A 19,128-nucleotide genomic window follows, 5' to 3' on the forward strand; every position below is an offset into this window, starting at 1 on the left:
AAAGTTTTAAAAAACTCAAGGAAACAACCTCCTTCCGGTTACGTCAGTGGTGTTTCTCTTTTCAGGGACACGAAAAACAAACAGGATTTTTTGCCAGAGCTTCCGGCGCTGCAGTATGACTTCCTCTGTAGTCAAACTGTGATATTGGCCTCAATTCTGAGACCAAAATCAAGATAGAGATAAAGAAACTTTAGAGATTTTGATATTCTGAAATCTAAAAAAATTAAGATCAATATGTCAAACCGTGTGGATATCAAAATTTGCAATTCTGGAACCAATATTTCAAGATTTCAAGACATCGAATTTCTTGTTTTCTTGAAATAATTCCAAGAACCTCTTTCGGAGGTGCTTGGAATTTTCAAGAGATAGTAACAATTTGAAGAGTTTCATGCGGAATTCGTTTTTGATGAAGAAAGTTTCTATAACCGTGTAAACAGACGGAATTCCCACGAAATATTTTATTCCGGACGAGAATTCCGGATGGAAATTCCCATATTGAACTGTCAAATTTTTTACCATCAGCTCTTTGCGCCTCTGGTGGACTTTAAGCGCAACACAAAAATGCTCCGAAAATTTAAAATTCAAATTGTATTTTTTCCGAATATAAATAACGGAATGCGTACTTAGAACAGAGGCGGGCAAGAACCGTTGAAACCGAATAAACGTCAATGGTCAAAACGCTACTAAAACAAACTTTTTTTTGACGTTTATTCGGTTTCAACGGTTCTTGAACACCTCTGATTTAGAAGATATTTCACGTACTTTATTTTATTAAAGTGGCTTTAATATACCACAATGATATTATTAATAATATCTATTAAATACATTTCATGGAAAATCTTTTAAAATATCTCGAGAAATGATTAGAAACGTTGTTATAGCGTAAATGTCTTGTCAAAAACCCAAAATTAAAGTGGATAAATCAACGACTGGTCTTGGATATCTTTGTTGATAGGACATATTAGTTGTAGTTTATATTTTTGTTTCAAATAATAAGAGTCATTTAGAATATGGAGGTTAAATAACTTAACCCATTCAGTCAATGTACCAGAAATACTTGAGATAGAATGTTCATATTTTGGGATTAGTTTTCTACAGATTAATAGATGAATTTTTTGAAGAGAAAAAAATTTTATCTATTATGGGGGCGCGTCAAACACGCGTCTTAACGGTCACTGAATTTAAATTCTGTGCATTAATTAATTACAAACTCTATTGCTTTAGATAGAGTAACTATCCAAGAAAACAAATTGGCAATCAAAATTGAAATCAGGAAAGATGAAAAAGGCCAATTTTAACAAATTCGACGGGATGTCGAATTTTCCGTCCTCCATTTTGAGCAAAAATTTTGCATGGCCTTCCGCGAAGCGAGAAAAGAACAACAAAATGTATTTCCATCTCTGTCAGGCTATTTTTTTCCAAGTAATTGAAGAACTAAAGTAACTAAAAATCCATTCCCGACAGCAATTCGAGTATCCGTTGCCCAGGAATAAATCATCAAAAATCAGTCAATTTGCGTATGATGTATAATACGATGGTAAGGAATGGGTTAATATCAAACACATGCGCATTTAAGATTTTCTGCTTCAAATATTTTATATCACGACTTACGTGTTGTCTTTAATACGTAAGTTATTATTATTCTAACAAAGTCTTTGGAATATTATTGAGTATTAGCTGTAGTTTTATAGTTTTAAAATGTTGATAATTTCAAATTTTGCAAAGTGTTAGAAGAAAATGTATAAAGTATCCCCGACAGACCAAATAGTCATTCTATTCTGAATAGAGATGTTTAAAAAGATTAGGTACTTGTAGGGTGAAAGGAACGTCTATTGACACTTTTAAAACTCGTGTCAGCACCTATTGACACCCTAATCTGTACCATTTGGGATATGAAATTTGAACATATCTGTTTATAGTAAAAGGTATATTACAGAAAAACATTTGGGGAAGGTTTTAAAGGTTCGTATTAAAAGAGGAGTCCAAGATTTCAGATTTTTTACTGAATGCCACACACGACGAATCAATAATATCACTGTATCAAAAAAAAATCTCCTACTTATTGGGTCCATAATTCTGCCTCACACAATTCCTGGAAGTCCTTGGATTTTCATCTACGGGAAAATGAAAATGTAGTGACATTTTTTACGAAGGTGTCCTGGTTAACTCAGCTTCGTACCACTTTTTCCCACCTCTGTATGCCTCATTTTCACCGAAAACGTTACACCGGACACAAAAATTTGGGCATCACTACTTAGATGGAACTTTCATCTACTTGTTTTCACCATTTGTAGAAGGTATCACGTATTAAAAAACAATTTTAAGCTATTTTTCTAACACATGTTTTTGTGACACTCGGAAAACCATTTTCTCCCTGCATTCTGACAGTCAGTTAAGAGCTTGGTTATCCTCGGATTTTCTCTAACACCTCCAATTGGTCTTACAGAACATATTTCGGACGTAACTGATTTCAAAAATGACCAGCCACCAAAAATGTGGGAAGTTCCACTTTAAAACAAGGAAAATTGAATGAGAAATACTCAAAATACATCGAAGTGGCAATTAAAGAATCACATCTACCATAAGCAGTCTAGTTTCATCACTGTACAAATCAGAAAGAAGTTATCACACCTATTGTAATCCTTGTTTTTTTCTCTAACGTCTCGAATCTGTCTTACAGAACATTTTTTTTTGAAAATCAGTGATTCTTAGAATTACCAGTCATTAATTTAAATTAAAATGCGAAAAATTCCGCTTGAAAAATTCTCAAAACGCACCGCATGGTCAATAAAAGAATCACACCTACCATAGACAGATTCAGGCTTAATGTTTAATTTGACAGAAGTGAAATAAAATCATCTGATGAAGTCTCATTTTGATGGGGAAATGCGTGTTTTCCTTTGAGATTTTAGTGAAAATTGTTTAATATCCCAATTTTCTTGTGAATTTATTCAGTGGACTTTCTGATGAGTCAAATATAGCGAGCAGAGTGCACAGTCTGACCCAAAACAGTGAGGAATTCTCAAATTTGGTGGCCAGTAATTTTGACAGATGTTTTTACGAAGCTGCAAAAATTCAATTTTCCTGAGCTGCAAGCGTGGTAATTTTTATGAATTTTCCTCCACTAATAAACCCTCTACAACTTGGAATAGTTTCTTTTTCGAAAAGATACTTGCAGTGTGCAAAAATGCATAAAATATTACACATCAGAATTACGATTTTAGGCCCATTTTTTATTTTTTTGCCTTTTGGATCCAGGAAAAAAAGGCCTAGGCTTCCAAGTTTTTCAGGAAATGTGAGATCTGGGACTAGCTTTTAGATTATACGTCCATGGATGAAATTCATTTAGTAACTTGGAAAAGAATCAACTTTTACAAAGCTGCAACATTACGAAGGTGCAAAACCTTCCCCTATATTAGTTATATTTTACTAGATACATTAAATAATTTTCAACATTTTGACAAAAGTGTCAATAGGGGTTCCCTGTTGAACAGACGTTCCTCCCACCCTATAGCAATCGAATACGAATTGTTCAAAAAAAAAAAAGAAGATTAAGAAGGTAGTTTATATGATTCTGTCTATAACTCTAGTCAGTGAATTTCAATAGCTTTTACTAATCTTTGTATTTCTTAATTTAATTTATTATATTCTTCACATCTTTTTTTAATAATGATATCTATTGAGAAAAAAAGTTTTGGATCTAGCTTTCCAGTCATTTAAACTTGAATCTTTATGAATCATGAATATTTAATTCAATCTACGAATGCTAATATTTTTTTCACAGTTTTCAATATTATTATTTATTTTCAAATTTGCTTTCAAAATAAATTTTTCAATCACTATAGTGGATTTTACAAGTTTTTTTTCATGTATAATTTGCTGAAAAATACCCAAAATAAAATTTTCGGAATTTTCCGGAAGCAAAAAGCTATCTCGAGTGAGATAGTTTTTTTTTGCCATTTTAGGTATTATTGCAGTTGAATTTCAATGAAAATGAGCAAATTGTTATACAAAATGTAATTTTTTAAATTATTTTTTTTGTTAGATATTCAATATTTTATCTCAATATTAATTAAATATTTGAAGAATACCGCAAAATAAGTCCCTGGAGTGCATCAAATCAATTTTTAATAGAATTTCGTAATACTAAATATGAAGGAATGGTATGTTTATAAAAAGTATATATCGATATATCAAGCAGAAAAAAATATAAGTCGGCGTATCTTATGATTTCTTATATAAAATAATTTTGATACTAGTCTCAATTACAGCTTCTGGACTGCAATTTTGAATGTTCAGTAGAGTCTCGCTATAGGTCATCGCTCATGGTGTAACGAACTAAGAAGGTGTGCTCACAACATGGCGGCTTAACGGTCACTTCTGAAAAGCTGTTAAAACCTTCAGATTTCGATTCAATACGGTTCATTTTCCTTTCAAATTCAATAATTTATTTTAAGTATGACTTATGAATCCTTAATTTGTGAGTTTTTTGCTTTAAAACTGCACAATTTCCAAAGATTATTACCTGAGAAATGGGGCACCGAATCCCCGCAACCCTTCACAAAAAACATTACACACGCATCGGAATTTTAAATTTTGACAATAGTGAAGGTTCTAAAACATTTTAAACACCTTTTAAGAACACAATTTACAACATAAAACCTCAAAATCACATCATTTTATTAGAAAAACAAAATGAAAACAAAGAAATTCAGCAAATTTGACACTTTGGAGGTGTGAGTCTAACAACTCTCTGCGGCGACTCTCAAAATTATATTTTTGTCAGCCGGCAAAAAATTATGAAATATTTCCATATTTTTTTTGATAAATTTTACTTCAAAAATGATTTTAGATGCTTTAATTGCGTGTTTACCTCCAAATATATCGCAATTGGCATATATAAATATATTTTTACACAAGAAACTTTTATTGTTTTCGAAAGAAGATATACCGAATATTCTCGCTTATTCTGCTCAGATAGATAGATAGATAATAATATTTATTTTATGTCATAAGAATACAAATTCTCTTCATTATAATGATATAATGATTTAATTTTCCCTGAATATAGACGCAAAATTTGTAAAATGTGTTCTCATGAAGGAGAGTTTGATAATATATGTCAAAAAAACAATTCAATGTTTTATTTTGCAGCCACAATTTTGTATTTTATAATTCGAAAATTCATATAATTAGTAATAGGTTACAGTTTTAAACAAATTTAATAATTCGGATGATAAAAAGTGGATCTTAATGCCCCGCTCCCCTCAGCGATATCACTTATTTCATTTGCTTCTTCCAAAAGTTGTCCGTTTTTCATCGGCCAAAAGTTTCATCATTCAAGTTCAGTTTTTTGTATAAAGTGATCAAATTAGTGCAACTAAATTTTTTTCAATCCGGTTACATTTTGAAGTTATTTCATTTGCGAGACAAGTGAGAAAATCGACTTTAAAGTTTCCTCATCATATATTACTAATTTTCAAGTGAACTTTCGCACATCTCGAGCCTATTGAGTATGATGCCTATATCTCCCATAGTTTAAGAGAAAATTTGACTTTAAAGTTTTTCAAATATTTTAATGTATTTCTCATCGAGTTTTCCTCATTTTCAAATGAAATTTTACACATTGCGAACCTAAAGGAGGCTCTAAATGTATGTAGATATTGAAATTTCTATCTCTCGGATGACTTTCTCTTTTTGAGACTTTTATAGAGTTTCGATGAATAGGGAAAATTTCATGAAAATTTTTGAAATTTGCAAAATATTATGAAATTCTCATGAAAACATCTTTGAAATTTGAAATTGGTTTTAGTCTGTTTGTTAGTTTTTTGAAGACAATTTTGTAGACAATCCAAAATTTCTGATAGATTTTTATGTAAGGTAAGAGCACCATCGATCGGCAGTGTTCCTCGGATCGTCAGGTTAATACCGTATAGTTGCTCCAAATAAAATGAATTTTTAAAAATTATTAGCTACTTTTTACCGTTTAATTCTCATAATAATGCACTGGAAAAACTCAGATTTTTATTTATTTTTAATTTTTAACTGATCAACTCGAGTATTTCTACTGCTCATTTTTAATTTTTTTTGTTTACCATATTTTATTTTATATTGCTAATTTTGGTGACCACTTTTTAATTTTTTATTGCTCATTTGGAATACTTTTACTGATCATTTTTAATTTTATTATCATTTAGATTTTATCTTTTTTCTCCAAATTTTTAACCACTTTTAAACTTTTTACTGCCTAAATTGAATATTTCTACTGGTCATTCTTAATATTTTATTTGACTACTCGTTTTTAATTGTTTTGCTCATCAATTTTCAATATTTTCCTGATCATTTTTAATTTTTTACTGATAACATTTTTTAAATTTTTACTGCCATTTTTAATTTCTTACTACCTTTTATTTTAACTTTTTGCTATCCTTTTTTAATCTTCTAGTGACCATTTTTTTATTTTTTTTTCTGACCATTTTGAATTTTTTGCTAAGCAGATTTTTATTTTGTACTGCTCGTTTATGCAATGCCGAAGAGAAATCATCTGATAATACGTTCAAATATAACAGAATTTAATCACAATGCCTTAAAAATCATTTTTATTGAAAAAGCCGGCGCAATTTAGCTTTGTCGCCGCCGAAAATGTTTCAACTCACACCACTCAAATTAACAGGAAAATGTCGTTAGAATCAGAATTCAAATATCAGAAGACAGAAACAAAAGATATCGTGTTGTCACTCTCTATTTATGTAGTGAGCACACCTTCTTAGTTCGTTACACCATGGTCATCGCTCTATACCCAGCGAGCACCAAATGCTAAGCCTTTTCAATTCAGCTGAAAAAATAAATATATTCAGCTGAGTTGTGTTAACCTTGAAGTGACACTAGCGATCGCAGTGGCAATTAGTCAAAGTCATTCTTTTTCCCCAATCGAGTGAGAGACTTTAATGCACTTGGTTTTTGTCTTTGCTGAGTTTGAGTAGAAGCTAAGGTTAACCTTTTCCATTATTACAATTTTATGATTCTTACAATAACCACATTTGACATTAAAAAATAAAGCAAAAAATTTAAAATTCACAACAATTTTAAAAAATCATATTTATAATATATTTTGAATAATATGTATTCTTAAACCTTTTCCGACCAATAAATTTAATTTTTTTGCCTAATTTTATCAAAAAATATTGTGAATTCATTTAAAAAATAATATACTACACCTAAATTAAAATTGCATTGCCAAGAATTCTTGCCCGCTGTGATTTTAGAAAATTAATAACCCAGGAAATTCTTGGGAATTCTCGAGATATTTTGATATTTAATGAATTCTAAATTCGAGAAATATTGAAAAAACTTCGAAATCTCATGGAAATACCAAGAAGATCAAGAACATATAGAATTTAGAGCCTCTATCATTTTTATTTAATGGTATACACAGTCTACTCAAAATTATTTGAAATGATTTCCAACAAATTAGCATATTTTCCTGACTTTAAAGGTATTTAAAAACTCTCTTCTAAAAAATATAAATGCATATTATTTTAATTTAAAAAATGAATCATCAAATTGAATAATTTTTTCATTTAAAAAAGAATACGTACAGTATAAAAAACGATAATTGTTGGTTTGTTATTTTACCACGATAATAAAAGTAGTTTTTTGCGCAAAAATGCGCTTCAGAAAATTTATAATCGAAAATTTATAAATAGAAAAATGCAGCATATACATTATGCACATGCATCGTGCACGGATCATACATTTATTTCACTTGTAAAATATAAAACATTTTATAACATAAAAAATATATATTTTCCGCATTCGCTGCAGCAAACAAAAACGCTTTTATGTAAATTTTTCAACTTAAATTGTGATAAAACAATTATATTTTATTTTGTAGTATCCATAGGATTTTTTTTGTAGTATTTTTAGAGACATATTTGAACTCATTAACTCTTTCCGGACCGCAGCATATGCTGCAAGCCAATTTTACCTTTTTTTTTTAAATTAAAAATATCTTAGCTCAGAAATTAATTGAGGTCTTACAAAAAATATTTTACATTTAGACATCCTTATAGTTTGTAATCATTCACAAGAATCGGATTTTTATCGATTCTGAATAATTAAAAAAAGACATTGTTTTCCACAGAGTATTCATATGCTGCTTTGAGTACTCAGAGTCCCAAAAGAAGCGAAAGAGCTAAGTGGGGGAGTCACAACTTTTAAAAAGATTTTTTTAAATGCATCTGCAACTTTATTTACCATAAAAAAGTTAAAAAAGTAGAAAAATCCTGTTTCAAGATCAATTACAATAGTTGTGACCGACTGTGAGCATAATACATCAATGGCTGTTCCAGGAAAGATGCCAATATTTAATTGCGAAAATTGAGGAAAATATGCTTTTTGCAAAAGAAAAAACATATTTTTCATAAATAATGAATAATTTTATAATCCCCGACTGAATATTTGCTCAGAAAAAATATTTTTTTTCTCGGGAAAATAATGACGCAATTCACTAAAAAATGCAACATTTTTGGTCGGGAGTATGTTTAATACTCTTATTTGACCATTCTCTATAGGCAGCATACCGCAGCATAATTCCTATAATAATATAAGTAATAAAAATCGTGATTATAATATCCCCCAAGTTGATAAATAATTTCAGGGGAAATTCCAAGTCCATTTTGACATTTTGAGAGAAAAAGAAAAAAAATGAAAGAGAAAATTTGCTGCTAAATGCTTCCTGGCGCCATCTACCGGCAGTATTTAGTTCTGCCATCATCCACTGCGAGCGCTAAACAGTGCCATATTCATGTATTTGCTTAGCACTTTTTGTTCGAGAGCTGCTGATTGGCCAGCAGACCGATTCAGCAAAAAAATGCTGAAAATCCTATTTTATTCTGCTAACTGTGCTCGCTGGGTATTTAATTCAATCTACGAATGCTAATATTTTTCTTTCACAGTTTTCAATATTTATTATAATATTATTATTTATTTTCCAAATTTGCTTTCAAAATAAATTTTTCAATCACTATAGTGGATTTTACAAGTTTTTTTTCATGTATAATTTGCTGAAAAATACCCAAAATAAAATTTTCAGAATTTTCCGGAAGCTAAAAGCTATCTCGAGTGAGATAGTTTTTTTTTGCCATTTTAGGCATTATTGCAGTTGAATTTCAATGAAAATGAGCAAATTGTGATACAAAATGTAATTTTTTAAATTATTTTTTTGTTAGATATTCAATATTTTATCTCAATATTAATTAAATATTTGAAGAATACGTCAAAATAAGTCCCTGGAGTGCATCAAATCAATTTTTAATAGAATTTCGTAATACTAAATATGAAGGAATGGTATGTTTATAAAAAGTATAGGGGAAACTGGGGCACCACCAAACAGGGGTACCACCAAACACTGCGATTTTTTAAATAGGTATAAGATTTCAGAGAATGAGACTTACATGAAATCATAGATACTATAGGGATGCTTGTCCAGAGAAAGAATGATCCACATAGTTCAAGTAGTTTAGAAATAAGAATCTTTTTTTGCAAAATTATGAGTTTTTGATAATTTTAGTCATTTATATATCTACCTGGAAAATATAACTGAAATAAGTTACATCAAATTTCACTACACCAGGGGGCCAATTCTGACCGTATCTAGTCAGACTACATATATGTAGTCTGACTACATAGCTGTACATGTACACTGCTGGTGAATGTGTGTGAGTGTAGTCGAGACACATTTTTCAGTATTGCCGTATCCCTATCTAGTCTCTGGGATTCGTTAAGTTGGTTAACGAATTGAAAACGCGACAACCCATGACTAGATAGGAGACTACATAGCCAAAAGCTATCTAGGCACCTCTTGGACATGCCTAGATGGCAAAAATTTCTCTGAAATTGACCAAAAATGTCTTTAATATAGTTGAAGACATTCAGTAAATGTAAAAAAATGCTAAATAATTAAAGTTATATGAAATGTATGCACAAATTCCATATATTTAAAATTGCATTTTTTGTATGCATAAGTCCACTCAAAATTAGAATATTTTTTTACATCTAACGTTTGAAAGCTTAGAATCGCTGTTTTTTTTAATTTAAAATTTCTTTTCTAAGGTCATTTTTTTATGGATGTTTGGTTGCCTATTTAAAAATATGCCACCCTTAAATTTTATTGCTCGAACTCAAAGAAAGAGCAAGAATATTCTCCTTTCTTTGAAAGAGAAGATTAAATTAAATTAAAAAAACAAGAGATATAAAATATTTTGATGTATTAACTTGTTCATTTTCCTCTTTAGAAGATTTAAACATTTAAAGACTTGAAGTCTCGTGTTCACTAATCGAGATAATTAGTGAAAATAAAAAATTATAAAGATTAAGTATAAAGAAAAGTTTTTAATCCACGAGGTTTGTTAAAAAAAAAGACTTAAAAATTCTGCAAGCTGTACATTTTATCTGAAGGACTCTTACATTCTTAACACAAAAATTAGTAGAACTTTTTAATATCTCTTTAGAATATAGTAACAATATTCTTGTGGTCTTTCAGAAGCATTATATCATATTAAACATGAAACAATAAATAATGATAGAGTATTTATCAAGAAAAGGCTTTTCTTATGAACGATGCCCAATTTTAATACTCCGTCCGTCCCGAAAAAACTCGTAGTTTTGTTAATACATTTTATATGAAAGAATGTACGACATTTTTGGGACAGAGGGAGTATTAATTTTCTCATGCAAATATAATTTATAAATAAAGTATAGATAAAATTCAATCACTAATACTCAAATTTGCAATTAAATGAAAATTGTGATTTTCCGATAAATAATACAAATGAAATTAGAAAAATTATTTCTAACGATTTTTTTTAAAATTTTTTAATCCCAATAATATGGTTTTGGTAAAAGCTATAAAAAGAATGCATAAATAACTATATTAAGCCTTAATGTTGCGTTCAAATTTCAAATTGAAAAAATGTTTCTAAAGGAAAAATCCTTTAGAAATAACAATTTGTCTTTTAAAGTTGTTAAAAAAAGAAAGATATAAGAAATTATAATAGAATGTTAATATTTTTTCTCCTTGTCTTTCTCAATACCCGCAAGCTTTGAAGCTTTAACCCTTTAAGGACGATAGGGACACCGGTGTCCCATAAAGAAAATTATTTTTCCTGACTACCTAAAGTTACTTTTTCCTTATGTTTGTACGTAATTGCAAAGTAGAAGGTTGAAGGAATCTAGGATATTTTTTGGAAGTCTCCAGCTATTTGCTATATAGTAAATTTTTAAGCTCAAAAATGACGAATTTTTAAATTCTCATTATGAAAAATAATTTTAAATATTTTTTATACTTTCAATTTTTTTTTTAAGCAAAACCGATTTGCGAAAAGAAACTACAATACTCAAACATAATATTTTTCATTATATTGAAAATTATCACTCATTAGTATTGTCAGAAAAATTACTCAAATTTTTTGGCTATTTTTGTCTCTATCGTTCATAGAGACGTTCATAGAGACTCTATCGTTCAGTTTTCTTTCAAAAGTATTTGGTGGTACCCCAGTTTCCCCTATATCGATATATCAAGCAGAAAAAATATAAGTTGGCGTATCTTATGATTTCTTATATAAAATAATTTTGATACTAGTCTTAATTACTGTTTCTGGACTGCAATTTTGAATGTACAGTAGAGTCTCGCTATAGGTCATCGCTCTATAGTCCACAATTTATCGACCGTTGATTTAAAAAGACTGATTTTAAGTTAGGTTATGTTTTTTAGTACGCGACATGCAATGTTGTTATTAATTATTTTAATATTTTTGGCAAACTTTATTGAGTAGGGGAGACCGGGGAGGTTTGGGACACTTTTTCATGTTTTGACTTTGAGACACTATTCCAAAAAACCACGTTAGTGTATTACAATTTTATGCGGTCTATAGGATACTTATGGGTATTGACTTTATAAAAAGTACTCAGTAGAACTTGGAAAACAACTGAGTTTTCTTGGAGAAGATAAAACATTTTACTTGACGCTTTGTCCCAAACCTCCCCGATGTGGGGCAGTATGGGACACAAAAGGGGATGTTTGGGACGCGTTTTTTCTCGCATAATTTGTATTACTGGAACACGTTAATTAAGTTTAAATACCAGATTAAAAATATTTCTGATAGAAATAAAAATGTTTCATCTTTTATTTCACACTTAGAAATTAATATCAATTTTTATTTGTACAGTAGAGTCATTTATTGTCAATCAATTATTTAAAGTATTTTCTTCTTATTTTCCATCTAATTTTCTTTTCTTTTTTTATTCTAAATATTGCAATAAGGATTCTCAAATTCCTCAGGCGAGTAGATTTTCTTGCAACTTTTAGTTTTGAACTCATTGATGGATTCCTGTTTGATTTTACGACAACTGCATTGTACCTGTTTTCTCATTATTTCTCTGAATTAGCTCTCGCCTTGCCTTTTCTGGAGAACTTGTTCGAGAAATTTTCGAAAAAAATAGTTTTTAACTAGATTGGGCATAGATTGAATATACTCTGAGAAGAAATTATTGATTCCCAAGACAATGATGGTTTAATTGTCCCTGTAGTTAGAGAAATCTGCTGCACTGATAAACTTTGCACAAGAGGGAGATTTCCAGTAGAAACTGGGTATTACTCTTTATTTTGACAATAAACAATTGCATACCACCTACAATCTTGTCGAAAATCAACGTCCCATTCATCCCCTTTCAGGTGTACCAAACATCCCCACGTGTAGTTTTGGTATTTAAAACCTTTATTTAAAAAAACAAGAGCGTATAATCTCTGAAACTTTTATAAAAATATGTTCCCAGATTACACTGCTACCTAATGAGATAAAAAAGTTTTGATTATATATCGCTTATATAAAATACAAAGAGGAAAACTGAGACGTCAAAATATACGATTTTTGTGAGAATTTTACGAACTTTAGTTCAATGTTAATTGTATTTATGTACAGAGAAATCGTCAATCAGAGCAAATGACACTCAAATCATCCAATTTTTTTTTTCTCAGTGGAGACAGGAAAAAAAGGTCGTGTAGCAAGTCAAGCAGAGCATGTGGCCTCTAATAGCTCAGTTGGTAGAGCACTCGTCTAGTTAACGAGAGGTCTCCAGTTCGATTCTGGGTGGAGGCAGGAATTTTTCCTGTCTCCACTGAGAAAAAAATTGGATGATTTGAGTGTCATTTGCTCTGATTGACGATTTCTCTATACGATTTTTATCAATTTTTTAAAAAAAGTTCATAGAATTAAAACAATAAAACTGAGGATATCCATTCTTTTAGTCAAGATACATCTTAATATTGCCCACGATACAGTAATGGTTAAATCCCATTTATTTCAAAAATTAGTTGAAAAAATCGCCTTGTCCCACACTACCCCTGTCCCAAACCTCCCCGGTCTCCCCTAGTTGTGATAATTGTGATCGAGAATGAAGAGAGCGAGGACAAGTACCACAATCGCAAAGAAAGTGTTGAAGCCGTCGAGCAATTTCAATACTAAAAGTCGTTGATAATTTTTAAAAAAAAAACTGACATGGTCTGTGGTGCGACCCAAGTGTCAAATTTGAAACCAAATATGGACTATAGCGAGACTCTACTGTATCTAAACTGGCTACAGTGCTATCAAATGCCAAAAAAGATAAAACTCGATTAGATATGGGTTTTCAGATGACGTTAGTTGTAATTTATACTTGTTTTAAAGGTTAGGGGAGGCTGGGGCAAAAAGTAACAAAACGGATATTTTATTTTTTTACAAGCTGCTCGAGCGTTTGTTAGGAAATTTACCGCTCTACAACTTTGTGAAAGTAATATTCCTCTATTTTGTAAGGAAATACATTTATCGAGCCGATTTCTAAAAGCTAATTTTGTGACCATTCTCAAAAATTTTGGGGCAAATTGTACCAGACATTAGATATTATCATATTTTGATTCGCTTCATTACGGGCTTCCGTAAATTTGAAAAAATACCTAGAGATCATATTTTCATAGAAAATTTATTCATCTACACCTTTGTAAAACACCGTTTTCTCTGCAAGAAAAGTGAGAAAACGAGAAAAGCGCTTTTCAAGCTATTTTATAAAAACACACATAAAAGATTGCAAATCGTTTGACCAATGCAAACAACAAGCGGCGAGACATGATAATGACGTTTCTTTTCGCCGTGAGATATCAGAAATTGCTTCGCTTTTTTGTTACTTTTTACCCCAAGTGGCCATTTTTAATAAAAGGATTTCTGGAGAAAAGAACTTTTGTGAAATTCTAAAATAGATAGCGGAATCGTATTCAAAAAATCCAAATTATTTAGAAAATATTCACCAGTGCATCAATTTTGGAAAATAAGTTGGTAATAATTGTTATCTTCTGCAAGGAAAATATTTGAAAAATAGGACTAAAAATTTCGACATTTTTTATTTTCTAAATTCCTTTTTCGAATTCTAAGAAACTTATGACATTGAAGAAGGTCTATGGAGGCTATCTATAGAAAAAAATTTCAGCCGCTATCTTGTTCACCTTGGAAGATATTGAATTTTGAATTTTTCGATTTGTGACTTTTTGCCCCAGTCTCCTCTACTAATTTAAATTTTGTGAGAAAACATGAAAAAAAAATTGGTGTCTTTAAATTATTGAGCGGCACTGTACCTTGTAATAGAAATAAAGTGTCTCGATACGATTAATAATGATAATATTTGTTGTATCCATGGATAAATAGCCTAAGTCGTACACTGATTTGGTTGAATCAATCTTGAGTAATTCTAATGTCAAAATGGTACTTTTTCGAAAGGATACAGGCATATTTACAAGGACTTTCTGTGAATATCGGCCTGGGTCTCGGTAGTTTTTCATCCCAAACCAACTTTCATACATTTTTGCCTGATATCCATTCGAAATAAAATACAAAAGGTGATTTTTAACTATTTTTTTTTGTTTAAATTTCAGTGATACTGAGAGTTAAATGTGTCTCGCATCAAAATCTTAATCGAATAATAGATAAAATTAATTGTCATGCATAAGATTTGCCAGATTTATTAATAATAAATGAGTCTTTATGCTTACTCTTTCCCAAAAATCCTGTTCCTCCGGTCATGAAGATACTTTTTCCATGATAAAATTCCTGAATGGCAGTTTCTGCGACAAAAAAAAAAGAAGTTAAAAAAAAAATGAAGAAGACTTGAATAAAAGAAAGAAGGAAGATAAATTTGGGTGTTTTTGGCGGGAAAAACACATTAATGCTAATGCTCTGGATGATGTTGCATGCTGTAAATGGTGATTTGAGTGGGGATACTGGTGTGCTTTGCGACTTGTGTTTGAGAGTACATTACAGAGGAGCATAAAGAGATTTGAGGAGTGAAGAAAAATGCTGTGTTCAATGCTATCCACAAAGTCAATTGTTTGAAGTGTGTTAGATCATGCCAAATGCGTCACAAGGTTTTCCAAATACAATAATTCCACAATTTTTTTTTTTTTAATGATGAAAAGCTCTTTTTTTCTATTTTCTTTTCTTATTTATTTAATTTTTTTTGTTTTTTTCTTTTACCTTTTTCTTCGTCCATATTGAATTGATTTAATTTATTTTTGTACCGAACCTTATTGCTTTAATCAAAATTACTTAATTTCTTTATTTGAAAAGAACGTATCGAAGAGAATTAATTAATTTTTAATAAATTGCTGCAATTGCCGGAGAGTTGGACACTTTGAAATAATTGTCGGTGCACAGACCACAACAAAAACAGCACACAAGAAACAAAAAAACAAAATCCCAGGCGATAATTGGCACAAAATTGTTGTTAAATTGAAGTTAATGGAGGGTACAATGGAGCAAGAAAAAAAATTGAAATTAATGTGTAAGATTGTGAAAAAGATGCTTTGAGCGACCGTAAGTGATTGATTCTAGAGACAAACTAATTCTCTCTCCAGGTGAGTCTGCGTTGATTGACCAACATACTCACCTGCCTTCCAATCAATTGGGGGAGAGAAGCTTTAGCACACACATCCCAATGTCACTTTAATGCCAATTGACGACAGTGTACTTAAATATTTACACAACATTCTTCACAATTCTTCATACATTAGAATTAATACATCTCCCACCCGGCCCCTCCCTCCCCTATAACCACTTCACTTAAGTCCACAAATAAATTACAATTCATTCAACGCGGATTTTCCCACTCCACATCATCCAATTCCAATTCGATTTTGATGATCTCGACGGATTTGGAAAGCCAAAGAGATTCCCTAGAAAACTCTCTTACAAAGAAAAATAGGTTTTCTTGAGAAAAATCAAAGGAAATCACCTTCAAAGTTTCCCCTTTTTGAACATTCTTCCAGAAACCTTTTGCAGAAGTTTTCTTCAAAAATTCACCAAAAATCCAATTTTCAACCGATTTTGATAGTTTTGACAGTTTCGAAAAGCCCATGAAATTCTCTACAAATCTCTCTCATGAAGAAAACCAGCTTTCCTTTGAGGAAATTGGAGAAAATTAGTTGGAAATGTTCCCATGTCGAATCTCTCTCAAATGAAAGTTTCCATTTATCTATCACAATTAATCCAATTTCAAACCGATTTTGATGATCTCGACGGATTTGGAAAGCCAAAGAGATTCCCTAGAAAACTCTCTTACAAAGAAAAATAGGTTTTCTTGAGAAAAATCAAAGGAAATCACCTTCAAAGTTTCCCCTTTTTGAACATTCTTCCAGAAACCTTTTGCAGAAGTTTTCTTCAAAAATTCACCAAAAATCCAATTTTCAACCGATTTTGATAGTTTTGACAGTTTCGAAAAGCCCATGAAATTCTCTACAAATCTCTCTCATGAAGAAAACCAGCTTTCCTTTGAGGAAATTGGAGAAAATTACCTGGAAATGTTCCCATGTCGAATCTCTCTCAAATGAAAGTTTCCATTTATCCATCACAATTAATCCAATTTCAAACCGATTTTGATGATTTCGACGGATTTAAAAAGCCAAAGAGATTCCCTAGAAAACTCTCTTACAAAGAAAAATAGGTTTTCTTGAGAAAAATCAAAGGAAATCACCTTCAAAGTTTCCCCTTTTTGAACATTCTTCCAGAAACCTTTTGCAGAAGTTTTCTTCAAAAATTCACCAAAAATCCAATTTTCAACCGATTTTGATAATTTTGACAGTTTCGAAAAGCCCATTAAATTCTCTACAAATCTCTCTCATGAAGAAAACCAGCTTTCCTTTGAGGAAATTGGAGAAAATTAGCTGGAAATTTTCCCATGTCGAATCTCTCTCAAATGAAAGTTTCCATTTATCCATCACAATTAATCCAATTTCAAACCGATTTTGATGATCTCGATGGATTTGAAAAGCCAAAGAGATTCCCTAGAAAACTCTCTTACAAAGAAAAATAGGTTTTCTTGGGGGAAATCAAAGGAAATCACCTTCAAAGTTTCCCCTTTTTGAACATTCTTCAAGAACCTTTTGAGCGCAAGATTTTCTTCAAAAATTCACCAAAAATCCAGTTTTCAACCGATTTTGATAATTTTGACATATTTGAAAAGCCCATTAAATTCTCTACAAATCTCTCTCATGAAGAAAACCAGCTTTCCTTTGAGGAAATTGGAGAAAATTAGCTGGAAATGTTCCCATGTCGAAGCTCTCTCAAATGAAAGTTTCCATTTATCCATCACAATTAATCCAATTTCAAACCGATTTTGATGATCTCGACGGATTTGGAAAACCAAAGAGATTCCATAGAAAACTCACTAACAAAGAAAAATAGGTTTTCTTGAGAAAAATCAAAGGAAATCACCTTCAAAGTTTCCCCTTTTTGAACATTCTTCAAGAACCTTTTGCGCAAAGATTTTCTTCAAAAATTCACCAAAAATCCAATTTTCAACCGATTTTGATAATTTTGACATATTTGAAAAGCCCATGAAATTCTCTACAAATCTCTCTCATGAAGAAAACCAGCTTTCCTTTGAGGAAATTGGAGAAAATTAGCTGGAAATGTTCCCATGTCGAAGCTCTCTCAAATGAAAGTTTCCATTTATCCATCACAATTAATCCAATTTCAAACCGATTTTGATGATCTCGACGGATTTGGAAAACCAAAGAGATTCCATAGAAAACTCACTAACAAAGAAAAATAGGTTTTCTTGAGAAAAATCAAAGGAAATCACCTTCAAAGATTCCCCTTTTTGAACATTCTTCAAGAACCTTTTGTGCAAAGATTTTCTTCAAAAATTCATCAAAAATCCAATTTCAAACCGATTTTGATGATCTTGACAGATTTAAAAAGCTCATTAAATTCTCTACAAATCCCTATCATAAAGAAAACTAGCTTTTCTTTGAGGAAATTGGAGAAAATTAGCTGGAAATGTTCCCATATGGAAGCTCTCTCAAATGAAAGTTTCCATTTATCCATCACAATTAATCCAATTTCAAACTGATTTTGATGATCTCGACGGATTTGGAAAGCCAAAGAGATTCCCTAGAAAACTCTCTTACAAAGAAAAATAGGTTTTCTTGAGAAAAATCAAAGGAAATCACCTTCAAAGTTTCCCCTTTTTGAACATTCTTCAAGAACCTTTTGCGCAAAGATTTTCTTCAAAAATTCACCAAAAATCCAATTTTCAACCGATTTTGATAATTTTGACAGTTTCGAAAAGCCCATTAAATTCTCTATAAATCTCTCTCATGAAGAAAACCAGCTTTCCTTTGAGGAAATTGGAGAAAATTAGCTGGAAATGTTCCCATGTCGAAGCTCTCTCAAATGAAAGTTTCCATTTATCCATCACAATTAATCCAATTTCAAACCGATTTTGATGATCTCGACGGATTTGGAAAACCAAAGAGATTCCATAGAAAACTCACTAACAAAGAAAAATAGGTTTTCTTGAGAAAAATCAAAGGAAATCACCTTCAAAGTTTCCCCTTTTTGAACATTCTTCAAGAACCTTTTGCGCAAAGATTTTCTTCAAAAATTCACCAAAAATCCAATTTTCAACCGATTTTGATAATTTTGACATATTTGAAAAGCCCATGAAATTCTCTACAAATCTCTCTCATGAAGAAAACCAGCTTTCCTTTGAGGAAATTGGAGAAAATTAGCTGGAAATGTTCCCATGTCGAAGCTCTCTCAAATG

General features: G+C 30.9%; 1 protein-coding gene across 1 annotated transcript in view; it reads right to left on the bottom strand.

The window, feature by feature from the left end:
• LOC129808654 (fatty acyl-CoA reductase wat-like) overlaps positions 1–15,977 on the bottom strand; it is a 35,616-nt gene extending 19,639 nt beyond the window's left edge. The window contains exons 1-2 of the mRNA XM_055858427.1: positions 15,558–15,977; positions 15,077–15,148 (exon numbers count right to left, since the gene is read on the bottom strand). Coding sequence (XP_055714402.1) covers positions 15,077–15,148; positions 15,558–15,573 — 88 coding nt within the window. The 5' untranslated portion in view covers positions 15,574–15,977. The remainder of the gene's footprint in view (positions 1–15,076; positions 15,149–15,557) is intronic.
• Between the last annotated feature and the right edge of the window lie 3,151 nt (positions 15,978–19,128).

This window comes from Phlebotomus papatasi, chromosome 5 (assembly GCF_024763615.1).
Source record: "Phlebotomus papatasi isolate M1 chromosome 5, Ppap_2.1, whole genome shotgun sequence".
In the NCBI taxonomy this organism is placed as follows: domain Eukaryota; kingdom Metazoa; phylum Arthropoda; class Insecta; order Diptera; family Psychodidae; genus Phlebotomus; species Phlebotomus papatasi.